The sequence below is a fragment of the Podarcis muralis genome, chromosome 10 (genome assembly GCF_964188315.1).
Source record: "Podarcis muralis chromosome 10, rPodMur119.hap1.1, whole genome shotgun sequence".
In the NCBI taxonomy this organism is placed as follows: domain Eukaryota; kingdom Metazoa; phylum Chordata; class Lepidosauria; order Squamata; family Lacertidae; genus Podarcis; species Podarcis muralis.
This window is the reverse complement of record NC_135664.1, coordinates 58,376,323-58,401,250: the sequence shown is the minus strand read 5'-3', so window position 1 is coordinate 58,401,250 and position 24,928 is coordinate 58,376,323. Positions and strand designations below refer to the sequence as shown.

The 24,928-nt window shown below is 40.8% G+C and overlaps 1 protein-coding gene across 23 annotated transcripts in view; it reads right to left on the bottom strand.

Moving 5' to 3' along the window:
* Positions 1 to 24,928, bottom strand: part of WNK1 (WNK lysine deficient protein kinase 1) — a 110,044-nt gene that overhangs the window by 43,326 nt on the left and 41,790 nt on the right. For 12 of the 23 annotated variants that reach the window (XM_077935137.1, XM_077935135.1, XM_077935134.1 and 9 more), the window contains exons 4-9: positions 23,615 to 23,772; positions 9,413 to 9,501; positions 8,174 to 8,393; positions 6,366 to 6,702; positions 3,579 to 3,766; positions 1,321 to 1,575 (exon numbers count right to left, since the gene is read on the bottom strand). In XM_077935137.1, coding sequence (XP_077791263.1) covers positions 1,321 to 1,575; positions 3,579 to 3,766; positions 6,366 to 6,702; positions 8,174 to 8,393; positions 9,413 to 9,501; positions 23,615 to 23,772 — 1,247 coding nt within the window. Of the gene's footprint in view, positions 1 to 1,320; positions 1,576 to 3,578; positions 3,767 to 6,365; positions 6,703 to 8,173; positions 8,394 to 9,412; positions 9,502 to 13,391; positions 13,655 to 23,614; positions 23,773 to 24,928 lie in introns of those variants that run through there. The other 11 variants (XM_077935140.1, XM_028746624.2, XM_028746626.2 and 8 more) reach the window with 3 other exon arrangements.

Here is a 24,928-nt window from a genome sequence, read left to right as displayed (position 1 = left end):
CAGCTCTCTTTAGTAACCTTATAGAATGGCTACGCCTAGTTCATGGTCAACACGTAAAATGCTTTGAAGGGTTATACATAGCCATTAAATACATCCTTGGCAGATATCAGTGTCTATATGAGTATTTGCTTTTGTTAGAAGCTGCTTTTCCACCCATCTCCGTCTGTCAATATAAAAAACTTTGGACAACTTTCTTTAATGAAAACATGGTTATTTCTCAACACATTATTTATTTCCTATCAAAATTAGTTGCCTTTCAAGGAAAAAATTCTGTTGTGAATCTGGGGGAAAACAAGAAATTTAACTTCTTCAGAAACGTACTGTCCTTTCAAACGTGTACCATCAATTAAGTGTTGAACATTTTAGTGCATCACCAAGGAGATTTCTAATCTCCTAATTCATGCACAAAAGATTGTAGAAAATATATCAATGGGATCAATTATAGCACCCTTGTATAAATGCCACTTCACCTTTATATGTCACTTACACTTCACCTTTATATGTCACTTACAATTTCTCTCTCTCTCCCACTGCACCAAAGTTTTGATTTATATTCTGGAAAAGCAGGAGCAAACTCTTATATGACACAATTAACAGTACAGAGTGAGGATTAGTCCTACACCCTCTGTGAATAGAAGGCAATGTGTTTTTCTGTTCTGTAGAAAGTGATTCTATCTTCCTCTCCTGCTCTAATGACTTATCACTTCAATCAAAGCAAGAATAAATTAATAGGAAATCAATTATCCCCAAGTGGAAGCAGTGACCGTCACATTAGTTTTGGCATCAGTTCTGGAAGTAAGAACAAGGAAAGGAGAAATGTAGTATACAAGGAAGCAGCACACGGCAAAAATTAAGAGCCGAACAGAAGAGCTAGACTTCTAGCAATTTGAGTCTTTGATTTATACTGCCTGCTCACCAGAACCTTTTCTCCATAATGGTCAGAGCTGGAAACTTTCCCCCCTGTTAAATGGCAGCAAGCATTCACAGATGCCCCATGGTGGTTTGGTTCTAGCCAGCTGCATATACACACGATTTGGAAGAATTACTAACTGTAGCCCAGAAATCAAAGTGTATAAATCAGATCAGAACTAATCTATATAATTAGCAGATTTCATTTAAACTGCATGCTGCACTTCAGCTTTCCCCTGAAACTTCAGGCACATTAACTCTTAGGTTTTGGAGGAGGAAGAAGAATCAACTTTCCAGAAGCACAGGATAACACAGTCCCCATTTTGTCTCTTATCTAATTTGAAGAATGACGCCAGGATGTATTTAGTGGTGACTTATCTGCAATGTGCCAGGAGTCATACAGTGACATACAGGGTGGAGAAAGAGGGAAGGCAGGCTGGAACGCCGCTTGCTGCGTGGAGAGGCGGTGTGCATGGGCAGGACATTCTCCAAGGCTTTGGAAAGCTTTTCACCAAAAGATTCCTCAGGGGCAGTCCGAAGGTAAGAAGGAGAAAGAGGTGCACATAACACTGATGGTGGAGTAGAAGGAGCACTGGGAGGGATTTGGGACAACGGAGGGAAAGAAAGAGGGGAAGGACAAACCGACATGCTACAGCCACGTTGAGGCTAAGGAAGGAAACAAAAAGAAGTGAACACAAACCACATGGCTAATGAGCAAGAACTGAGGGAGACACATTCATGACAAAGGGCCAATGCTGATCAGAACAAACAGGGTATGAAGGAACTTGACAGTGACATCATGTACAATAAAGAGGGTTATATTGCACCTCAGAGGACTGCAGGTTCTATTTTGACTGTCAAATTCCATTACTTCTGTCAAATAGCTTATATATATGCAGGAAGTAGACATATGCTCTTGTCACCCTGGTTCCATAAAAAATGTGTTTAAGCTGTTCCCAGCACCGATACATTTCCTAACTGAAAGCCTCTAGAAGTCTAAAGGGAATGAACATTGGTTTGAAATTGGCAACTTGGTGTGAGCAAAGATGTTTTCCTTCTTTCCAAATTTAGTGTTACTGTCTTCAAGTATTTTTGCTGACACCAGATTTCATTCTAAAGTGAACTGGCTTCCTAAATACAGGATTTGACTGGACACCTCAAGTTATTTATTAAGTCAAGGACTGCAAGACAACAGGAATCAACCATAGCATAAACTGTGGAACAAGGCAAGACTTTAATGGTGACAGCTGTCTTAAAATTAGAATTAGGCCATCTTTCAGGAGAGGAGTTTATTAGAGAAGATAGTTGCTGCAATCTGCCTATACCCCAGAGGTCACTGGTTTATTTTTCTCATTGTAAACAAATTATCACCTAAATTACTGCTTTAAAATGTAATAGTTCCTCCGGCAGCCAGGTCGTTGTCCCCCCAAACATGCTTCTGTATTTTTCCCCCAGAGCTTCTTGGGGAAAACCAAAATGATCGGTCTTTTTTGAAGTCTTCTTCCCAATGAAACTGCACTGACACCTGAAACTTCCAGAAGAGTCTGCATGGAAGTTTTTCTGGAAGTCTTCGATTCATCATCCAAACCTGGTCTGCTCAGAAGAACTGTTAGTGTATTCCCCTGGTGTTAGCCGTGATTATTCAACCTTGAAGCAAGGCATGTGAAGATTGCTTAATGGGTTATTGATCCAAGGCATGTCCTTGAACTGCAGCAATGGAACTCAACTCAAATAAACTTTCAAAAAAGTATTAAAAGTTTTGATTGATCATGTGTTTAAAAGGGCACAAAACTTCATATGTGCATTTGAACAGAATGGAAAGATGCTCTGTTTGTAAAAACTGGAAAGATTTTTCCTCCAATGAGGAATTATCTTCTACAATAACTCTTGCCAATGTAATTTACAGAAATATATCATCATAATAACAGAGATAAGCAAACCAGAAAGGCTGCATCCTCTAGATATAGGTAAATTATTTGAGGAACAGTTACTTTTTTGCCTTTCAACAAGCAGCAAGGTTTGTAAAAAGATCTGAGTAAGAGTTTTTTAGAAGACCCCCAAGGTCAGCTCTGAAAACATATCAGAAAAGGGTACCAAATAAAGGGTAACACAAATGAACGCATGAAGTGGGAAAGGTAATTGTGCCCATGAGCAATTCAATGCAAGCTATAAATAAATGGCAAAACAGAAGTGGGATCATTTAAAACTGCAGTGTCCGCATGCAGCATTCTATAATGGTTAGAAATCCTTACCTTCTGTAGCTGTAATTAAAATCTTGCACAATATGTTCTCTTAACACACTCAGCTGTTTCATAAAGCTCATCATAACTTTTCAATTATAAACTTCCTCACACACTACGCATTGCAGGCTAAATAGAATTTTATATACCTCTATAGGCAAAATCAGCAAGTGAAAGGGGATTTTATTGCTGCTTCCACCCCAAATTCTGCTCCTTTATACCTTTCTATGAGATACCCTCTCTCTCGCCAGAAGAACTATCAGAGAAAGGAATTTTACATTGTTGTGTGTGTTGTTTTACCCACACAAAATATATCTGAACTTCCATTCAAACCTCAGACTACAGGTTTTTTAAAAGCCTACACAAATAAAGGAATTCCGAGCAAGTCTCATTAGAGTATTCCCTCTACTACTTTGGCTTTGGCCTTACCACTCCAGTCGTCTGATATCCTCCAGGTTGTTGTGATTGTGGCTGGCCAATAGGAGCTGCATATCCTGGGGGTTGAACTGTTGGGATAGACTGTTCGTGCTGGGAACCATAAGAAGCTGTCTGTTGGCTGCTCACACATGATTCGGTAAAGACAGATGATCCTTGTCCACTATCAACGGTGCCATCAGCTGTAAAGACCATAAAAGAGTGGGTTTTAAATTGCTCATGAACTCATGCGGAGTCAAAGTTCCAGAACTGCTTGTGAATTCATTTAAATTTATACAAAATGAAGGTAGAGACAGCAGCACTCAGCAGCACTAGTACATTCCCCCAAATCCTACAACACAAAATCACAGAAACTGTGCTCAGATTGAGTATGTTAGAAAGGACAATGGCAGTAACGAAGTTGTGCATCAGGAAGGCAGCAGGGACAGGCACAAGAAACCCAAAGCCCTAACTCCTGTCCGTAACACCTTTTATTTCCACAGTACAGAGATAATGCTGATTGCATTTTGCTCCCGAAATGGCAACAAATCTGTTCTTGTTAAAAGTGAAGAGATTATCAAGAAGTCCAGATTCAATGCTTCACAACATAAAATGTTATGGCCATATTATGACATTGGCTGAACATAGACTGGAATACAATACGGTTGAAACATTTGGCTTTTAGGGACCAAAATACAGATAGAAGAGGAATCAAAAGAACATATTGCGTCTCTGAAGATTTTACAGCCCATAGATGTTATGTTCTGCTGACATGCAATGAGCTCCCATTAAGGACCAATTTGTACAGGGTCAACATGAGTTTTTTCTGGACACATTTCCTCCTATACCATCTCTTAATCTCATGATTCTTCCACATCATGTGCCAAATGCCAGACTGCCTCTGTTTTCAGAAAGGCCAAAATCTTCATAGCCATTATCATTTCAAAGTTCGGCTGGTCTCACAAGGCAGTGGTGCTCCTGACCTCAAGTATCCTTTTGACAGCAAATGTGCAATGTACAATGAGCAATGAACAGCTAGCTGGTCCATATACATCTACAGTAGCTCTTGGCTCTTCCTTGGCTGATCTATTGACTCAGATAAGATTTGTGTTCAATCAGGGCTGTGTGTGATTCTGCTAACGTATAGTAGGATGTATCCCGGCAGTGAGAATACTGGACAGGTGGCTGCAGAGCTGCCAGTTGTTCATTTAGTGTGTCTGTTATGCGTTTCTACCAAGTCACTTGCCTCTCTAGGACAGTGGCATGGTGCTCCATGTACCTCTTGAATTCAGCATCAGAACAGCACATTGATGTGACCACTGTTTGGTAGAGTCCCTTAAACTCCCCCTTCCTCATATGCCTCTGCAATCAACTTTTATTTGTGATTCTTGTAGGGATCTTCAGTGTTTCCCTGGTGGCCTTAACATAATCCTTTTCAAGCTGTCCCATGTTTATTGATCCCAAGTCCCTTTGTCTGGCCCTTTGTCTTATGTTCAATGGTACTTCTCCCCATAGCTTTCCAACAGGCATCACATAGTCTCATGCTTGGCTTTTCAACTATGCCTGAACACAGTAATGGTACATGATGGAAGGGTAGTGTGGCAGTGGTGTTTTTCTGATGGCAGCAATGTGAACTTGCTACAATAGTCCAGCAAGGTTAGAGGATCTCTAAGTTGGTTGTAGCAGTCCCACAGGTGTGCATGCATGCCAGCACCACCAACCCAGAGCTCTTCTGACTTCAATGCCACCTTACCCTATCCCACCCCATCAAGCACGCCGCCACCATGAGGGCACCCCTGTGGCCTGAAACACCATCACTACCCATGTTGGTCCCACAACACTTGGATTTCCTGTACTTTCCCCCCCCCCCTTCCTGGATGAGAGTTTCTGTTCTGAAGGAGAAGAGGGAAGACAGGACATGGAACATAAACCTGATAGGCAGGTTAGGGTGCAATAGGTCTGATGCTTGCATGGCTAAGTGAAGGTTCCCTGCTTGTAGATAAAGCTCCAGATAGCAGCCACTCTCATTCTGGCTTTTTTTAGTCAGGAGAGCTGTCTTCAAAGCCATCGAAAGTGGAAATCAGGATGCAGCAAAACCATGGCCAAGTCATCAGCACCCTCACCTCCATTATACAATTCTTCCAAGAACAGTACCTTCAGGTCAAGATCAACATCAGCCACCTATGGGAGCTGGAATGAAAGTCTGCTCAAAATCTGGAGCTACATCAGGATCCTCATTCTGTACCCGGGTTTAAACTCTTTGTATACTGCTTATGCGATAGCTGCATCTTGCCGATTCACAAGACACAGATCTACAAGGACTCTCAAGCTTCAGTGTTTGGAGTAAACACTGTTAGTGGACCAGTCACACATCTGCATGAAGTCAGTCCAAGGTGCATTTAGTCTGCAGGCAAAGTGATGAATGACACACGTGTGTGTGTGTGTGATGTCACTTCCCATTCTGAGCAAAAGAAAATTTCTCCCAGGGAAGGGGGGCTGCATCTGTTGCAAGGGCAGCTTGGGTTGGGGAGCTATCTGCACCAGCCTCAGTGCAAGTATGCTTTTTAAAGGTGGTCTTGCTTGTTCAGATGTTCAAGGAGCAGCTGATATGAAGAGGTCTACCAAGAGAGCAGTGGAGCCATCTATCTTGACCACTTGATGTTTGTCTAAATCATAAATGCCTGTGGATGACCCAGGAGGATGGTGACTAGTTTATTGTATACTGACATGTTTCAGTCACACCGGGCTTTACGTATTGACTTAACTGTCCAAAAATACAGGTCAGAAGATGCATGTACTTACACAATACGGAAATGCTAGGTTGATGATACTGCAGCTGTTGATGTTGATCGGCTTCTGGCTCCTCAGGCTCTACTTGTGTAGAAACCGAAGCTGAAGCAGCAGGGATGGCAGTGACACCAGTGGCAGGTGCAGCATGTTTAGTTCCTTGCTGGGTAGTGCCCGCTTGTAACTGCTGCTCTGTCTGCTGTTTCTGACTGACTTCTTCTTGCTTTCTTTTTTCCTGTTCTTCTCTCACCAACTGACGCTGCTCCCTCTTTCGCTTGATCAAGGACACTCTATCCTTTATAGCTTTGGCCATTGTCTTGTGATCCCCTTCACAGACATACCCAGACTCAACCTGAAAAGTAGATGGTTCATGCCATCAGATAAACAATGATAAAGCAAAATAAAAGTTTCTATAATTATACATCAAACGTGCCAAGACTATTGGGAAAAAACCAAGGAAAAAAGATTATAAGATCCTATCATAAACCAAATAATATCTTCACATGAAGCAATGGATAGCACATAGAGAGCCAGTGTGGTGTAGTGGTGAAGAGCGGTAGTCACGTAATCTGGGGAACCGGGTTCGCGTCTCCGCTCCTCCACATGCAGCTGCTGGGTGACTTTGGGCCAGTCACACTTCTCTGAAGTCTCTCAGCCTCACTCACCTCACAGAGTGTTTGTTGTGGGGGAGGAGGAGGAGGAAGGGAAAGGAGAATGTTAGCCGCTTTGAGACTCCTGAAGGGGAGTGAAAGGCGGGATATCAAATCCAAACTCTTCTTCTTCTTCTACATATACTACTAAGTGCATCTGCCTTCCCATTTATATGGCAGTCAGTGCAATCACCTTGAAGGGGAAAGATGGATACAGTGTCTTCTACCCCAGCTGCAAGGTCAAAGCAGCTGCATCAACCTGCTGTTCAGAAGTACTCAACCATTAGTTTGGAACTGGCTAGGGAATGAGACCTAGCAACATTTGCACCCTTCTAATTTATTGGAGAGAAGCTTGTTGCAAAAACTGATTCTGGTGGTGTTTTATGCCTTGTAAGTACTGTATCCAGCTTAAAATTATAATGGAAAGTGAGCAGATAGACAGATGTGTTTCTCCATGTGGTAAAAGTGCCCTAAAGTATATAATTTTTTGAAAGAAGTGTTAAAACATAATTGAACTGCCAGCTGGATGGTAGTAGTTAATCCCCCAAATTAATCCTTCTGGGAAATCATAAAGGCAAGTTTCAACAAATATCCACTGCACCTACATAATCTAGAGCAGGGGTAGCCAATGATGTGCCCCCAGGTGCTGCTGGACTACAACTACCATCATCCCTGCTCACTGGCCATACTAGCAAGGATTTTTGGAAGTTTTATGTTCAGCAACATCTGAAGAGTATCACATGGGCTACCCATGAAGCAGAGCAACTCTTAAGTGCATTGATTATTCTTTACTTAAGAAAAATACGGATCCATCCGTTATTGAAAATATGTGCATGCAAGGGAACTATTGGGGGAGCAGGGGGAAATGAAAGTCAAAGCTACCTCTGTAGGTATGCTCAAATTAGAAGGGTGGCAGAGTTCAGCCCCTTACACTGTGTGACTGCTTTCCCCAGCTACTGTTTTTCAGACAGCTATGGAAGTCTGGCTTGTCTGAGAAAGACATCACAACAAGAAGACACCATTTATTCCCACTGTATTAAGTTTAATTGGGCTGCACTGGGGTGAGCAGAATCATGAAAGAAAAAAATCAGCTACATGGTTCAATTCCATGTCTCTGGAATCTGCCAAAATAGGTGCAGAAGTGGGAATACCTGTCATATCTATATGACATACCATTTCTTGTGCTACATCTTCTGGGACATCTCTTTCCAAGTCAAAAGAAAATTCTATCGCTTCATTATCCTTATATTTGCCCTTAAGTTTTTTAATGTCTTCAATTCGTAACCAGAGCTTGATGGCAATTTTCTCTCCATCATCTTCTTCTGCTAGCTCTACCCGCACACCAGTTTCTTCCTGGAAGAATGCATGATTCAGAAGGTCCTTGATAGCATACCTGATCATAACGGAAAGGAAATAATAAAAGGGGAATGGAAAAGACAGGAGAATGTTATCACATAGTACAATACACAAACAATTCCTCCATTTTCCAATTGGGCTGCCCATATTCCACTGAATATTTAAATCTTGTTCTAAGACAAACTCTATATATCCATGCCATTTCTAAAGGGACTTCCTTTTTCAAAACAATAAGGATGTCTGATACTGAATGCTAAAAACAATCCATGCACAATTTTTAGCAATCAATCCTTAGTTGCTGACGGAGATTTATATGGTCCTTTTGTCCATAAATTGTTCCATTTATCCTCTTCAATGTTTATATCAATTAATTCCCATCAGTTTTTTAAATGTTTTTGAGGGCAAAATCTTAATAAGGGCTTTGTATAAAAGGGAAATCAATCCCTTAGTCATTATACTATCTCTTATTACTCTCTTTTCATATTCTTTTAGAAAGAACTTACAAAATAAAATTAGGAAGGAAAATCACGGCCAACAGAAAATAGGATCGGAAGATAATGGAACTGAGTGTGAATTAACGAATATACAATAAATAAATATCAAATATTATTTTAACATATGACCATAGTGTAGAGACTTTTGTGTGAACAAAGATGAAACGATTTATTATTTTTCAATATGGAAGAAAGGTTGTTGAAGTTACTGGAGGAAAAGTTGTTACATTGGGCTAGAGAAAAATTATTGTCGACATTTATCAATAATAATAATTGGAGAACCCCTTTTAGATGTTTTGTGTGGAAAGGAAAATTAATGAATTTGAGAGATTTGGGTCTGAAGACTGAAAAAGTATCACTTAGCAGAAGGTAGAACAGCTGGATGTTATTGTAGAATGAATACTTTGAATAATCTTTTTATATGGGACTGACAGACAGGGAATCGAAAGTCCTTTTCATTTCTCTTTATTATTTTTATCTGACTGTTCAAGGAGTACACACCACTGTTATTGTGCACTATGGAATATCTGAAGTGCCTCGTCCAAATGGAATGAATACTTACCTTTCATCTTTGTTTTGACGAATGCATCCCTCAATGATTTCCTTTACTTCAGGAATTGCTACTTTATCAAAGCTTGCTGGTTTGACTCCCTGAAATACAGAAGAATATGTGAGAAAATATGGTAACAAAAATGTCTATTTAAATCTCTAATGAAGTTTAGCATGGCTGGTGACACTCAGTCTTATAGAGGCACAATGCTCGTGTCATATGGGCAGTTTTACTCTTCACAAGATATGCCACGGTGATTTGATTCATGATTTCTCTCCAGTTCAATGATCAAAGCATTAGTTATATTTGAGTGTAGAAAACATCAGCTTTTAATCAAATGAACTTCCAAACTTATGAAATAACAACTTTTCTTATTTTACTTGTATTTTTGCAACTATATATTTTAAATGCTACTGCAATCATAAAAATCCATTTTTAAAGAGGAAGGCTGGAAAGAGTCCAACAAGGATATAAATATATATACACAAATATATTGCCCTCCTCTCTCCTAGAAGTCTGCAACAATTAAGTAAGGCATGCTAAGATAATTTCTTTCTCTAAAGTAACCACTGGTTTCCAACTTACCCAGAATCTAGCTTTGTCGTAATTGGCAAAATGAGATTCACTTTGTTTTCTCTCAAATACATTGCCACATTTATTATATCCATTGTTATCTTTTCTTTTCTCATTCTTTTTAGGTCAGTGACCCAAAATGATGCAACACTAAATCATGGTTTAGTATATACAAGCCTGCTCTTCCTCCTCTCTCCTCCTGTGACACATCCATTTCCATTTTATACCAGTGGTCAGTCTCACCTTCACCATGGCCTATCTTTCTGTACATAAACTAGCACAAAATTAATATTAACAGATTTTCCTCTCACCAGGCATAACCTATATTTACCGTTAAGCCACAGTGCAAAGATTTTGAGGTGGTGGTGGTGGTGGGGACAGATAAACAGATGTGACAGAACAGGATAGGACTGTGTGCATTTTACAAGATTAATATTTATTAAACCCAGAACTCAACACACATAAAAAGGTCCTAATTTATATGGCAAGCTCCCTTTGACCTGTTCTTCATGTTCCTTTGTACATAACCTAACAGTCTCAGAACTCTTCCTAAATAAACATTTATTCACAGGTGATTGAAACCTCAATCCACATTGGCACTTTGAGCAGTAAAATTATCTGAATAGTAGTAACCAACTTGGAATCTGGGGGCCATGTAAAAAGTTAAAAAACTGTTGATATCATGGACTGTGATACAATACAAGCTACTGTCTAACTGGCATTCCAAGGGGCTTTTAGTCACCATTTTGCCCTATTAAATTTACTCCTACCAGCTCACTTTTAGTGCCTTATCAACAAAGGCTGTTGGCTCAGATGAATTGTTCCTGTTCTTTTAGAAGTATGAATTTCGGTGAAAAGTCCCTGCTCTTATTGCATTGCAAAAACAGAACAAAACCCTGTTCTCCAGTTGCTCACCTACTCAAGGAAAACTATCAAATACAACGAAATGATTTTGAATAAAAATGATACTTCCCTTGTTTTTAGACATATATGTTAACTGACTAATGAGGCATAATTAAAGGCCGCAGTTCTAAGTTATAACAAACTTTTATAAAACATTTTAATTTACAACTCAAAAAGGGGAAAAAACTGTTAGTAATCTGACAGGCAGCCCTTATCAGTTAGAACACTTAATTGCATAGAGTTATGATCTGTGTATTTTCATGCAGAACTATTCAAGGGAAAAGTCTTGAATTCAAATTACCTTCTTGTAATCTGATCACATGAAGTGATTACAATACAAATTCAAAAGTCCACCGAAACAATTTAAAAAACAAACCAGAGAGAGGGAGGGAGGGAGAGCAAGTAAAGGACATGTTGTACTGTTCAGGGCTTCCAGCCATGTACACAAAGCCATTTGAGGGTCAAGCTAACATTGAGAAGCAGTGTTAGTTATGTATAAGCTAGTACACATCACATTTGGTCAACACACATATCTACAACACATTGTACCTGCATATAATACGAAGTATGCCTTCCAGTTACTAGCAGGGCATGATTTAGATAATGTTGACTTAGTAGTGCAAACTTTGATGACTTATTATAGACAAGAGACACACTGTTATCTATTAGCACATTCTTCCAAACTACTTGGTCTTATTTATTCTGTGAAAAGAGCTGCTTACAGAGTTGTATCTAGGTGACTAGACAGGTAAGGTTTAAATCAGCCTTCCCCAACTAGCTGCCTTCCAGATGATTTCCACTACAAATCCCATTAGCCCCAGTCAACAAGGGCAACGGTGAGGGATGATAAGAGCTCAAGAACAATGGCACGTTGTTTGGGATTGACAGATATAAAGTTGCTTGTTTATTATTATTTTATACCTTAAATGACCACCATAGGATTAGTAACAACTTGTGGGCTGATAATTTTTGTGAACCAATGCTCAGTATTGTATTAGCATACACAGAAGTATACTCACTAACCACAATAAAGGCAGTTTACTTGTGAATGGTTTGGAACAGTAAATATTTCCATTGAAAGAGGACTATGAACACGGAAGTTTCAAGTTGTTGTTGTTTTAATATCTCTTTTGAACTTAATGTTTCAGTTTAAGAAGTTTACTATTTGGCACTATACACTTTCATTGATATACAATTGTTTTGTATCAAATAATGTAAATACTTTATTCCATTCTCGAAGTCATACCACCTTTGCATATATAAAAGATAATCAATCATAACAAAAGATAATCAGAAAAACTCTGTGTTATCTTTGAGCTAATATAGTGTAGTAGCTAAGAAGCAAGACAATGAAACCAAAGTAACCAGAGTGAGCATTCATGGAACAGGATGAAGGAAGTCTGAAGTGAATCAGACCTTCCTCTTTCATCAATTAATTTCCAAGTACATTAAATGGTACACTGGATAATTACGACATTTCCTCCTTTCAAGGCAATCCCCTAGATTAAGTATTTGCTGCCTTTGCACTGTTTTTGCAGAAGTTCCTGCTTGCTATTACATGCCAATTTAAACTATAGCCTACTCTGTCACTTATATAATTTTTTCTGTGTTAACTATTTTTAAAGCATTTTAGAATCAAGTGAGTATAGCTCTCTTTCACACTACTTGTGTTGAAAACTGGGTTAATATATTTGCACTAAGCTTTCTTTCACAGCAGTTCAAAATGGCAAGTGAACAATATGCTGAAAGGCAACTTTAGAGCCAAAAATAAATTCTTAACTGCTCAACCAAGCGCCAGAATATAGTATCTGTATTAAAGTGGCATAGGTTAACACAGCACTTATCAAAATAAAGAGTGCTTAATACGCCATATCTTTGTCAAGTGTAATTAACTTACATTAGCCCGTTTAAACATTCCTATTCCTTCCAACCGCACAAGACAGGCACCACCCTTAAATTACATTAACTGAAACTTTTGATTACCTTTCATTCTTACAGAGACAAACTTGCATTTTGTGCACAGTGATGGCTGGGCCCCATGCTTCCTTCACTTGTGTATGAGAAGAGTTATTCAAGAACCCATATCTAGTAGATCATCTAGTATATCAAAGATACTAGATGTATTCCTTTGCCCCCTCTTCTGCACAGTTTGCTGGTGTGTTTGTTCATCCTAGTCAGAAAGCCCTAGTACTGTATCTAGATTTCCAGGCATTATCCAAGTAATTGTGCCAACATTATTTTCCATGCACATGGAGACCATAATTCCTAAACAGATCCACACAAAACCTGAGTCTCAGCTGTCCTTTCTCCAATTAATTTGCACCAAAACCATTACATCCATACTTAAGTCCAGATACTTAATATTTTGAAGTCAGGACTGCCGCTGCATAGCACCCCACATATGAAAGTAGTTCTAGAACAGATCTATACAGAATTCTCTACAGAAGCATCATGACCTCCTATTTCCCATCATATGACTTAAATGAATGCAAGCTAGTATAACTGAAATTCTTACCTCTTTACCACAGTCTGTGTGAGAACAACAACAGTGTGAATTTATGATGACAAACACTGGGCAAAAATCTCTCTTGGAAAGATCCATTAGGAGACTCAGAGGCAAATATGCTGAGAGACTTGTGCACACAAAAGGAGAATGGACTGTTAAAGTCCACACTTAACGCACAGCAGAAGGAAAGCAGGGATAAAGCTTTGAAGGAAGCATAGTCTTCTCTACAGTTTTGCCTTCCCTCATCCTGTGTCAGCCTGTAGAAATCAGAACTCTGTTTTCCACTGGCCAAGCCCCTTGACACACAGCAATAATAAATGCCATCGAACAGGTAAGCCTTCTTAGGGCTCCTCCCATGTCGTCCTTCCCTGCTATTTCAGGCAAATTGGCATCTTCTTTTGCAAAACCCAGAATAGACCCTGTCCAAGCTTCCCTGTTATATCATGCAGAGTATTAAAAAGAATGTAGCTGAAACTGAAGTGTCTTGATGATTCTATTTATAATTTCAGGCACAACATCTTGACTGGCATTATAGCAATTATATGAATTAATCTGATAGCACCACTAGGATGTTACTTAGTCAAATGCAGCTACAGAACTCCTCTTTCTACCTAGGTTACTGTATTCTTTTCATAAGTAGTCATACAACCCATTTTCTAATTTTACTCCACACTGGGAGCAAATAATGGAACTATGTCCCTGCATTTACCTATGCCTCTACATTTTGCTCTTTTGCCAGTTATCTTATGGACTGTTGAAAAGTTATACAAGGAAACCACATGTAGCACCAAAATACCATTGTTAGAAACTGGGATATGAATGCTAGGAGCCATGTGGCTCCTGGGACCTAGATTGTGGACACCAAAATAAAATGTCTAGACACCACTGGGGTGGGGGGCTGCCCCACTACAAGACCAGGCAGCCCTGCAGCAAAAAATAAAAAATGCTGCCAGGCAGATCAGGGGTCTGCAGGGTAGATATGTCTTTTGTTACTACTCTGCCCCGCCAAACACCTGATTCACCTGGCAGAAATTTATTTTATTTTTATTTGCTGCCTTGTAAATCAGGGGGTCTGCAGGGTAGCACAGTACCCCACCAAACACCTGATCTGCCCAGCAACTCAGCAGCAAAAAAAGGCGCATCTTTTGCTGCTGTGCTGCTGGGAGAATCGGGTATTTGCCAGGGGTAGTGTCGCAACAAAAGACAAGTGTCTTTTGCTTCTGCTGTCCCCCCTGCAGACCAGCTGATTGCACCCAGACAGGTGGAGATGCTAGACGCCAAGGGTGGCTCCTGGACATCTCCATCCAGTTGCAAAAGGCCCAGCTAATTTTGAATGCTGAATATAACTGAGAACATCAGCTACCTCTACCAAAGCTGGAGAGCACCTTTAATACACTCTTAGCCCCTTGTTCTTCCCAAGCTACTGGGCAAGACAAAACATGACATTACTTTTCCACACTGACTCATCACAGGCCCATTTTAACTGGTATTCAGAGGAGAACATCCACAAAACAATCCAAGTCTTTCTACTGAAAAGACACCAGTCTGCTAGATACCATGTTGGTGCATAGCAGTGGCAGGTTTCATAGAAAAGACAGAAGAGTGGCCGTGCCAGCAAGACTGCTAAGGGAGGGGAGGGATTGCAAGAAGATTGGAAACTTTTTCCAATTTTAGATATACAAAAAACTCATGCAAGATCACATTCAGATCACATGTAGTTAATTGAATATGCATCTGTGTCACTGTGTATCCACATCAGGAAGCCACAACCCGTGGCTACTGCCCTCCCGTGAGATCACACACAACTATTTGTGCACAATTTACATGCAGTTTCCTACATGGAAGTGCTAAGAAAGTTATGATAGCTGATAATGGTATTTAGGATTTCCCCCAAACAAAGGGATTAACAATAGAGTCTGAAAGGAATTTTACTCTAATTGCTTTAATCTTCTTTTAGACTTTGCCATTAATTATGTTGGCCCATGAACTCTAGAGTCAAGCTGCAAGGTACTTTGAAAAATCTCCATTACTTTTTTACTAAACTATTTCAGTACTGGTTTGAGCTAGATGCAGGCTGCTACAAACCGTTAAAGGAAATGTTAAAAGAACTCATGATCCTAATGGAAAACAAAGTTAACCCCTTCCTCCCAACCCTGAGGCAATACTATGCACGGTAATTTAATTTACTCCATGCATCTTATGAAATGCAAATTTCTGTTATGTTACCCAATCCATGCTTAACCACTTCATTCCTGACTCTAAAGCTTGCCCAGCTAAACTTCAATTTTAAATACCAATATCCAATCCAAATTATGGTTTTTTTTCTTACCAGTATTAGTTTGCTATGCCCTAGTAATGCACACAATACTCACCCCTACTTAGTGGTATCAACACACTTTACCGTATTTTTCGCTCCATAAGGCGCACCTGACCATAAGGCGCACCTAGTTTTTAGAGGGGGAAATCAAGAAAAAATATTATTCCCCCCTCCCCACAGCCCCAAAGAGCAGTGGATAGGCTGCGTGCAGCCTGTCCGCTTCTCCCAGAGTTTCTTGGGGCTGCCGGGGGAAGCCCGGGTCCCCCCCCCCCCCAGCCCCAAAGAGCAAAGAAGCCAAGACAGCGAGCGGGATCCATCCCGCTCGCTGTCTTGGCTTCTTTAGCCGTGCGCAGCCTCTCCGACCAAGAGAGGCTGCGCACGGCTATGGCAATTCCCCCACCTCCCGCAAAAGCCCACAGGAGCCGCGCACCCTTTAAGGAGTGCACGGCTCCTGCGGGCTTTTCTACGAGGAGGGAGAAGGGACTGACTGGCCACGTCAATCCCTTCTCCCTCCTGGGGAAAAGCCCACAAGAGCCGTGCTGAGCTTGTGTGCGGCTCTCGGGGGCTTTTCCTGCCTGCCTCCCCCCTGCATTCGCTCCATAAGACGCACACACATTTCCCCTTACTTTTTAGGAGGGAAAAAGTGTGTCTTATGGAGCGAAAAATACAGTATATAAGGATTTCTCAGAATACTTTCCATGCCTTAGAGATACTGAATTTTACCACCATAGTCCACATTTTGTGAACCAGCACTGCAGTACTGTCTTCATCATAACAGCTTTTATCCTGCACAACCAGTTTGACTCTCATTTCGCCACCTTCATCCCCATCTTTGACTTTCCAGTGTACGTCTGGGAAGTTCTGTTCTCCAGTTTATTCCTATCAAGTGAATGGTCATATTATGATGGGGGGTGTGGAGTTACTTCACAATGTGCATCTTCATAAATCCAATGTAGTTCTCACTAATTAACACTGCTAGTCATTGCGCTTCCTTAAACATATCCAGAGGGTGGGCTGAACCTGTTGCTCTGCTGGAGGCAGTATGTGAAAGGGGGAATTAGGCATAAACACGAGAGGAGACAAACAGTGAAGGATGAAGTAGTGAGTGGGGTCAACTGGCAGTGTAATACACAGTGGAAGGTGGAAGGAAGGTCAGTGATGACGTGGAACAGTGCTTATGAAGGAGGCACTGAATTCCTCTGATAGCTGGCTGCCTCTGCCTCTGGCCTCTGGCTCTACCCGCCATCTTCCCTCTCTCTCAACATTTCAGTTCCATTCTGGGAATTATACTCTGTGAGTTCACATTGTGAACCTTGGTTGGGGTTCCCTTCAGGGACCACTGGGGCTGGAACAGGATGCAGATCCTGTACTGCTCATGATGAGACAAATGGTGCACTGTCTGTGCATCGCCATCTACCCAAATGCACACAGGCACTTGCATGGCCCCAGGGTGGGTGGGGGTGACAACCTTTCAAATGCCATGTAGATCCTCCCACTTTCTAATGCACTAATCCTGGCACACTGCTGCCTCAGAAAGGCAAAGAGCTGCAATGTGGATCTGGCCCTGGAGTGAATCTGAAATTACTTTTCTGATGTGTTTGGGTTATTATATCCTAGCCTAGTAAATCCAAGTAATCAAACAAGTAATCATCAGCAGATCCCTGAGGATTCACAAATCAGTTTATGAACTGGTTACGGTAATTTTGTTCAGAGGGAGGTTACCTTCATTGCAGTGTAGAGACAGGCAAGACTCAAATATAGTTCCATTTTAGGATCTCCTACACATCTTTGACTCCACAGACCATACCTATTTCAACATTTTACAGCAGATACTTTCATTAACGTGTTTCTTGGATGCATGAAATGCACTGTTACTTTATAAATCCCCACTAAAGAGACAGATTCACAGCTTATTTTGATTGCTAGAACTGAATGTAGGGGGTAGAAACTTTTTAAAATGTGCATGAACTAGTCCTGTGATGACTTGTCAGTTGACTTGCAGTTAAATGTGTGAACTTCCTTCCTAGAAAGTACAGTCATGCGGAAATGCCATCTATAATGTTTCATTTGTGATAGCTGTTTGCATTAAGTGGGGAAAACGCATGTGGGAACTGATCATTCTAAAAGACCAGATTAAATATATTCAGCCCAGTTTCATTCCTAGACAATTAGTGGCATTATATGGGCAAACATGTACAAAAAAAAATGGTCAAAAGTCAAGCTAGACAAAACATTAAATTCATGATGACAGTCAAACTTTTCAAAAAAGTTTTTAAAGGCACAGGGAGAGCACAACTGCAGAGTATGGGGAGGAGAGGTTTAATTATTCCCCACAAACATTGCAGTACTGATGAAGCAGGTATTGGCATTAATGGCATCTTATGGGAGGGGGACTGCTTCTTGGGAGAAAAGCAGTGACAAAGCTAGAGAGCATCTTAAAAAGCAGAGACATCACCTTGCCAACAAAGGTCCGTTTAGTTAAAGCTATGGTTTTCCCAGTAGTGATGTATGGAAGAGAGAGCTGGACCATAAAGAAGGCTGATCGCCGAAGAATTGATGCTTTTGAATTATGGTGCTGGAGGAGACTCTTGAGAGTCCCATGGACTGCAAGAAGATCAAACCTATCCATTCTTAAGGAAATCAGCCCTGAGTGCTCACTGGAAGGACAGGTCGTGAAGCTGAGGCTCCAATAGTTTGGCCACCTCATGAGAAGAGAAGACTCCCTGGAAAAGACCCTGATGTTGGGAAAGATGGAGAGCACAAGGAGAAGGGGATGACAGAGGACAAGATGGTTGGATAGTGTTCTCGAAGCTACCAGCATGAATCTGACTAAACTGCGGGAGGCAGTGGAAGACAGAAGTGCCTGGCGTGCTCTGGTCCATGGGGTCATGAAGAGTCGGACATGACTAAACGACTAAACAACAACATGGGAGGGGGAGAGAAGTCAGCAAGTTAAATGCATTCACACATTTAACATATCACTATCTTGGCCCTAAGTTCAATGAGGACATGGGTCAGTAGCAAAATTCAGTGCTATAATAACAAAGCAGAATAGCATAATAGATAAGATGGTCTCTTTATATAGTACAGATTCAAGAACCATCAGGAGCAAACACACTCAACATGTTTTGGCCACCTTTAAATAGTTTAAAACTGCCATAGACCTCTGCAGAGATTCATTTTTTAAAAAAACCCACTGAACTGGAGACCTTTGGCTCTTCACAGTCAACTGCGAAGGTGGGCATGACTCTTGCAATGATGGAACAAGCTCTCTTGAACGCTACCCATTCTGGCTGATGAAAGCCAGGTGGGGTGGGGGTGGGGGACTGATCAGGTCAGTCCAGGGTGTGGAGAACATGCCACTGTGCAATTAAGTGGGGCTTGCTGGCCTTAAAAAAGCTGTGGCACATTCACTCTTGAAGAGGTTTACAATAAGTACCACCTGGTCACCAATACTCGCTTCTTGGGCAAGGAGGTGGCAAAGGAGCTGCAGGATATTTTGTTTGTTCATTTGGATTTGGCTCATTTGGGGGTTTTTTTGTTTGTTCATTTGGTTTGTTCATTCATATGGTTTGTTCATTTGGTTCATTTTGTTTGTTCATTTGGTTTTAAAGAAGGCACCAGATGAGCCTCCTGGGAACAGCAATCCACAAACAGGGAGCCACCACAGAAAAGGCCTGTCCTCGTCTTGCCACCCTCCAGACCTCTCATGGAAGAAGCACACGAAGAAGGGCTTCAGATGATGTTAGCATGGTTTGAGTCGGTTCATATGGGGAGAAGCAGTCCTTGAATACAAACTATCTGGATCCAGTTCTATCTGGAATCAGGCTTGGTTTGGTGACTAAATCAGCCTGTGTTGCCCTGATGACCTGTACCAAGAACTAGGGCAAGGAGAATACATCTCTGGCTCTTGCTTTTCAATCTGTTGAAAATTTTTGATACCACCGACAGCAGTATCCTCCTGGACTAGTTCTGTGAGGTGGTTACTGGAGTCTTCCTGAACTTAATGAGATTTCCTCCTGAGCAAACATGCATAATATTGGGATGAAAATGTCAAATAACGAGGTTCTTAATGAATGAATCCTAGAACTTAAACATAAAGCCTAACATTTTAAGACAGATGTGTTATTTTAAGATATGATTCTATGATTCTATGTATATATTAGGTTGTCCATAAATAAAACCTATTGTTTATGTGAACAATTGAAGTTAACTTCATACAATTAACTAAACCTTGGAATCACTGAAATCACTCCAATTATCTGAATCTACCTTTTTTTCCACACATTGTGGAAAGCAGCACTCTTATATGGAAATTCTGGGCAATATCTAAGTCACTGAACCAATTAATGCTGAATTGTACCAAACAACCCTACAGGAAATACAGAAAAACCTGCATCACCAGAAGAGCTATGAAACAAAAATGCTAGTCCCATATAACGGACTCAGGCCAAGTTTGGACATTGTGCTGAACCAGGCATGGGGAACCTGCGGCACTCCAGATATTGCTAGACTACAACACTCATCATCATTTACCATTAACCACGATAACTTGGACTGATGTGAGTTGACAGTCCAGCTACTTTGGAGTGGCATAAATTCCACACTCCTACACTATACTGTAGCTTCAGTGACACGAACAAGCTTAGGTGAGCCTCAGTCTCACACATACATGATCTCTCGCCTCCTCCACACAGCTGAGAGCAGTCAGATGCTTCCACTTCTTCATTATTTGTCACTTCATCCAGATCAACAAACTGCTTAATGAGAACTATGATGTTTGAAACAAGCCAACTTGTTTCAAGGAACATTAATGTTTACCAGATTGGATGGAACAAACTAGTAAAGCCAAAGCTTTCAAACCTCTGCCCAGCTGAGTGAGAGAAGAGGAGAATGCAAGCCTGAGGCTCACCTAGGCTCATTCACTTCATGCTAAACTATGGTTTAGCATGACGTTCAAAAACAGCTTCCATGCAGAGATTTGAAAGGTTAAAAAAGATGCAGGAAACTCAAGGACGGTTTGTCCTTTAACAAGTACCAAACTCCAAAACAACTTGTATCCATTCATGGTTAAGTATTTAGTGTAGCCCTGGGAGATTAGCAATAAACCTGGATCTTTTACACACATTTGTATGGAAATACAGGAGGCCAGCATACCTAACGTTTTAGCCCCAGGAGCTCTGCATACTTCTGAAGTAGCTTGGAAGTTGTATTACTCACTGTATTCACAAAGGATTAAAATAAATTACTTTTGCCTGTACAGTTACAAGTCTGATTTCTGATCCTCAGATCTTTGCTGTTTGACATACAAACACTCATGCAGAGAGGAAAGACAAAGTAAAGGGGAAACAATAACTATCCTGATTTCTGCAACTGCATTACTGGTAGTGTTGTCTTGCTTTTGGTTCTCTTTATTTAGCTCATGCGAATAATGAAGTTGGTTTCCCTTAAACTGTTTCTGCTGAACCTTAATAGCTTTTTGCCCTGCTCAGTTGTAAACCCAATAGAATCATTCCCTATTTCAGGAACGTTACAGAAACACCATTTCCTATGAATGAATTTAAAAGGCAAAAGTGAAATGAAATGGATTATAGTCTCTGATTCTCTTTTCTAACTTGACCCTTCATGTTGTGGGTTACCGGTATGCCTAAATCTGCAATGTGTATGCCACCCTGAACCAAATTTGGCCTGCATACAAGGCTTGATCTTCCTCTTTCTAACTTGCCCCAGTATACCAAAGCTTTCCCTCTGCTCTGCACAATCACACCCACTTATTATTATTAATCACCCACCCTTCCCCCTAAGGTCCCACAGTATGTCCAAATTTATCCCACTTTAGTGCACATTTCATAGCCCTCTGATGAGGGTGACAAGGGAAATTCCATTCTAGGGTGAAGGTAGGGAGGGGGTGGGGAGCCAAACCCCTAGGCAACCCCACCATCAAAACAAGATGCTGCTCACTGCTGCCTGGAGTCTTGGAGTCACCAACATAAGAGACACCAATTTTCAGAGTTAAAATTTCAGTACTACAGAACATCAGCTAAAAGAAAAAATACAAACAGAAACTTTAATAATAAAGTTCATTGCATTCTATTCAGTTTATTATTTTAAAAGGTAGGCTTGCACACAGTGTCATCAGTGTGCATGGTGCTTTACAGAGAAAAAAGACAGCTGGTCCCTGCCCCAAGAAGTTTAAAATCCTACACAAGCAAAACAATAGAGGAAGGAAGTAGAAAAATGTATTCAATTCATTTGCACTTAGGCTTAGCTTCCACAGATAATGTGGTTGTGTCAAAGGCTTCATAGAAAAGGTGGACTTTTGAGAAGGAGATTGAGGGGGATGCAACATCCTATAGGTAGCTCAGGGAGGCAGCTGCAGTGAAGTCACCAACAAGGAAGAAAAGGCCAGAATAATTCAAAGGCTCTGTTTGCAAAGGCCTGTCCCATCCAGGCCTAGGTGAGACCAGCTGATTAGCCTTAACTCCCACCTCCTTTGTGACTGAAATGGAAAAAATCTGCTGCTTATGATGCTGCTGCTGCTGCACTGAGTGATGAAGCCCCTTCCCAGAGGAATTATCTCAACTGGCACTGGTTGGTGCTCTGATAAATTATTTTCTAATACTATGAGTTAATATCAAAAGGCACTGTTTATTGAAGTGAACTGAACACAGGCTGAATCTCGCATCCATTTTCATCAATTTCCCCTCAAAGTTTCTTAATTGTGGAGACACACTATTTCCCCCTGAATATGAGAGGCACACTTTCCTATTGAACTCAAGCAAGGCTATGAATTTGCCACACTCGAAGGAGGCCATCTCCTGGGTATTTCTGCTCGAGTCACTGTTCTAAGGAGTGCAAGTCTAGAACAATGAGTCATGCAGATGCACATCAGTGAGGCTTCTATGTGGTGGGTAGTTTTCTCCATTTTGGTTCCCACCAATTTGGGGGGGGGGGACATGGGGTGGAAACCAGCCCCATGCAGAGCTTACCTGAGGTCTGGGTGGGAGTCTTGTTATAGTTATAAACTCAAAAACAAAAAAGAAGCTGGTCCTGGGTTGCCCCCCCCCCCGGGTCAGCTTAGCCCTCCAGGGCCTGGAGAAAGTGTACCCAACTGCCCTCCCCCATCTTCATGGACCTGGTGGAAACACTTGTGCTCAATCTCAGCTACATTACTAAGGCTTAATGATTTTACTAATGCTTTTTATAGCCACTGAATTCTCCCTGGGTGTTGTTTTTTGGAGGGGAGCTTCTTCCCACCACTTATTTTTTTGCACCCTCACAAACCTCAAGCTTACCCCAGTCTGTTTATCCCTCATATGAAGTGGTAGCTTTAGCTATATTTGTGCAAGCATGCCAAGACTTGAACCAGAAATATGGATATTTCTACTGGAAACCAACGGAAAATAAGATTTTCTTGAACGGTAGGACAAAAGTATTTTAAACTTTTACTTGCAGCTTGTATAAACAAGTATTTAGAATCCTAGTTAAGCAACACATGCCTATAATTCTTTCATTCTCTAACATATTTGTTCAGATCAAGAGCTAATGTTCAAGTTAATGTTTTGTAATGAAGAAAAAACTGATAGGGTCAAAAGATTTCCACCAATATCCAATTTTAGTTTGGTACAGTACCTGGTTACACAACTTTTCCTGAATGAATGCCAATGAACAGTAGGATTAAATAACTGATTTCTACCTGAGCTTTAAGTGTGGGCTGTGGCTCTTCCTTTTTGTAGCATTCAACTTCTTGCATTTCATGTAGAGCTAGGAAAGAGAGCGTCTACATTTTCCTAAGTGTGTGTTTTCTTTTCTTTTTATCTCCTGCAAAGCTACCCATCTTCTATCACTGAAGGAATACATCTTTTGTTAGCTGTGGTAGGAGCTCTACAATTGTAGAGGGTTATAGGAGACTTACGCTGGTCACTCGACGGTAGATCTGTGCAGCATTTTGACACTCAGAATAAGGATATTCAGACGTAGCCATCTCAAGCATACACATCCCAAAAGCATATACATCAACGGATTCATCGTATTTCTCCTCATACATCTCGGGTGCCATGAACTCTGGGGTACCTTAAATTAAAAGAACGATTCAGACTCTAAATGTCTCAAAGCGAGCAGAGGCTGCTGGCGTTACTCACCGCAGAAGGGAGTAGACGGGTAGACCTGTGAGAAAAGAAGAAGTGGAAGCAAAAAGAAGAGGGAGGACACCCTCAGTCACTCTGTTTCATCAACGTATCCCATGGGTCTTCCATTGCAAGGCCTTTGCAAGAAGTGAGGAACCAACAGTTAAAGGTTTTTATGTTCACCATTTATATATATTATAATGGAACAGAATCAGGGGGAACGTATGAAGATTTTGGTCATAATGGTATATGATTGAATCACAGGTTGAAGATAAACGGAGAAAAATAAAGTAAGAGACTAGCTAGACTACAAACCAAATACTTGTTAGACACACTTACCTTTCCTCCTTGTGAGAAAGGAGGCATGAGGCTTGTTTCAGCATACCTGCCTGCCCTCTGCTGTAAAAAATTAGTACTGGAAAGAGTCCACAGCTAGTCTCTGACCCGTAACACTCCATTTACTTCTGTTTAGTGTCACTTTAAACAAAGCCTTGCAATGAAAAACCCTGTGTTTATGAATAAAGGCTTCTTAAAAATTAATTTTTCAAAAATGTTCTGCAAAGGCCACTCACCAGAGCCCTTTTTACATACTTACCATTTCACCTGCAGTACATTTTATAGGCCTACTGCAGATACAGGAAATAGTGAGGGACATCCTACAGGCAAAAATACTCAGAAATATAGAGAGATTGAGTTATAGGCACAGAGGGCGAGATTCAATAAATCCTAATTTTAAAATCAATTTGTAGGAGGTGTATTATCCCTGGTGTATCAAACCAATGCACCCTTCCATTTGACAGAAATCTGCGCTATATGAATCAGAGATATGTAAGAGCCAGAAATTACCAATAAGCTGAGAATTATTTCCTGCAAACAAACCAGGTTGTATGCAAATTTACCAATCAATCACTTTTTACTACCCTATCCATCTTCCCATGATTCAATGGTGTTCCAGCCTTAACTGAAAGGGAGCATACGAATTCAATTGTTCAAAAAAGTCAGAATATGGCAGTTTTCCAATTGAAAGTTGATCATAACATATGGAAAAGAGACTGCTATGTTAAGGAAGTTGGTCATTTCCCACTGAATATTCTCCCCTTTCC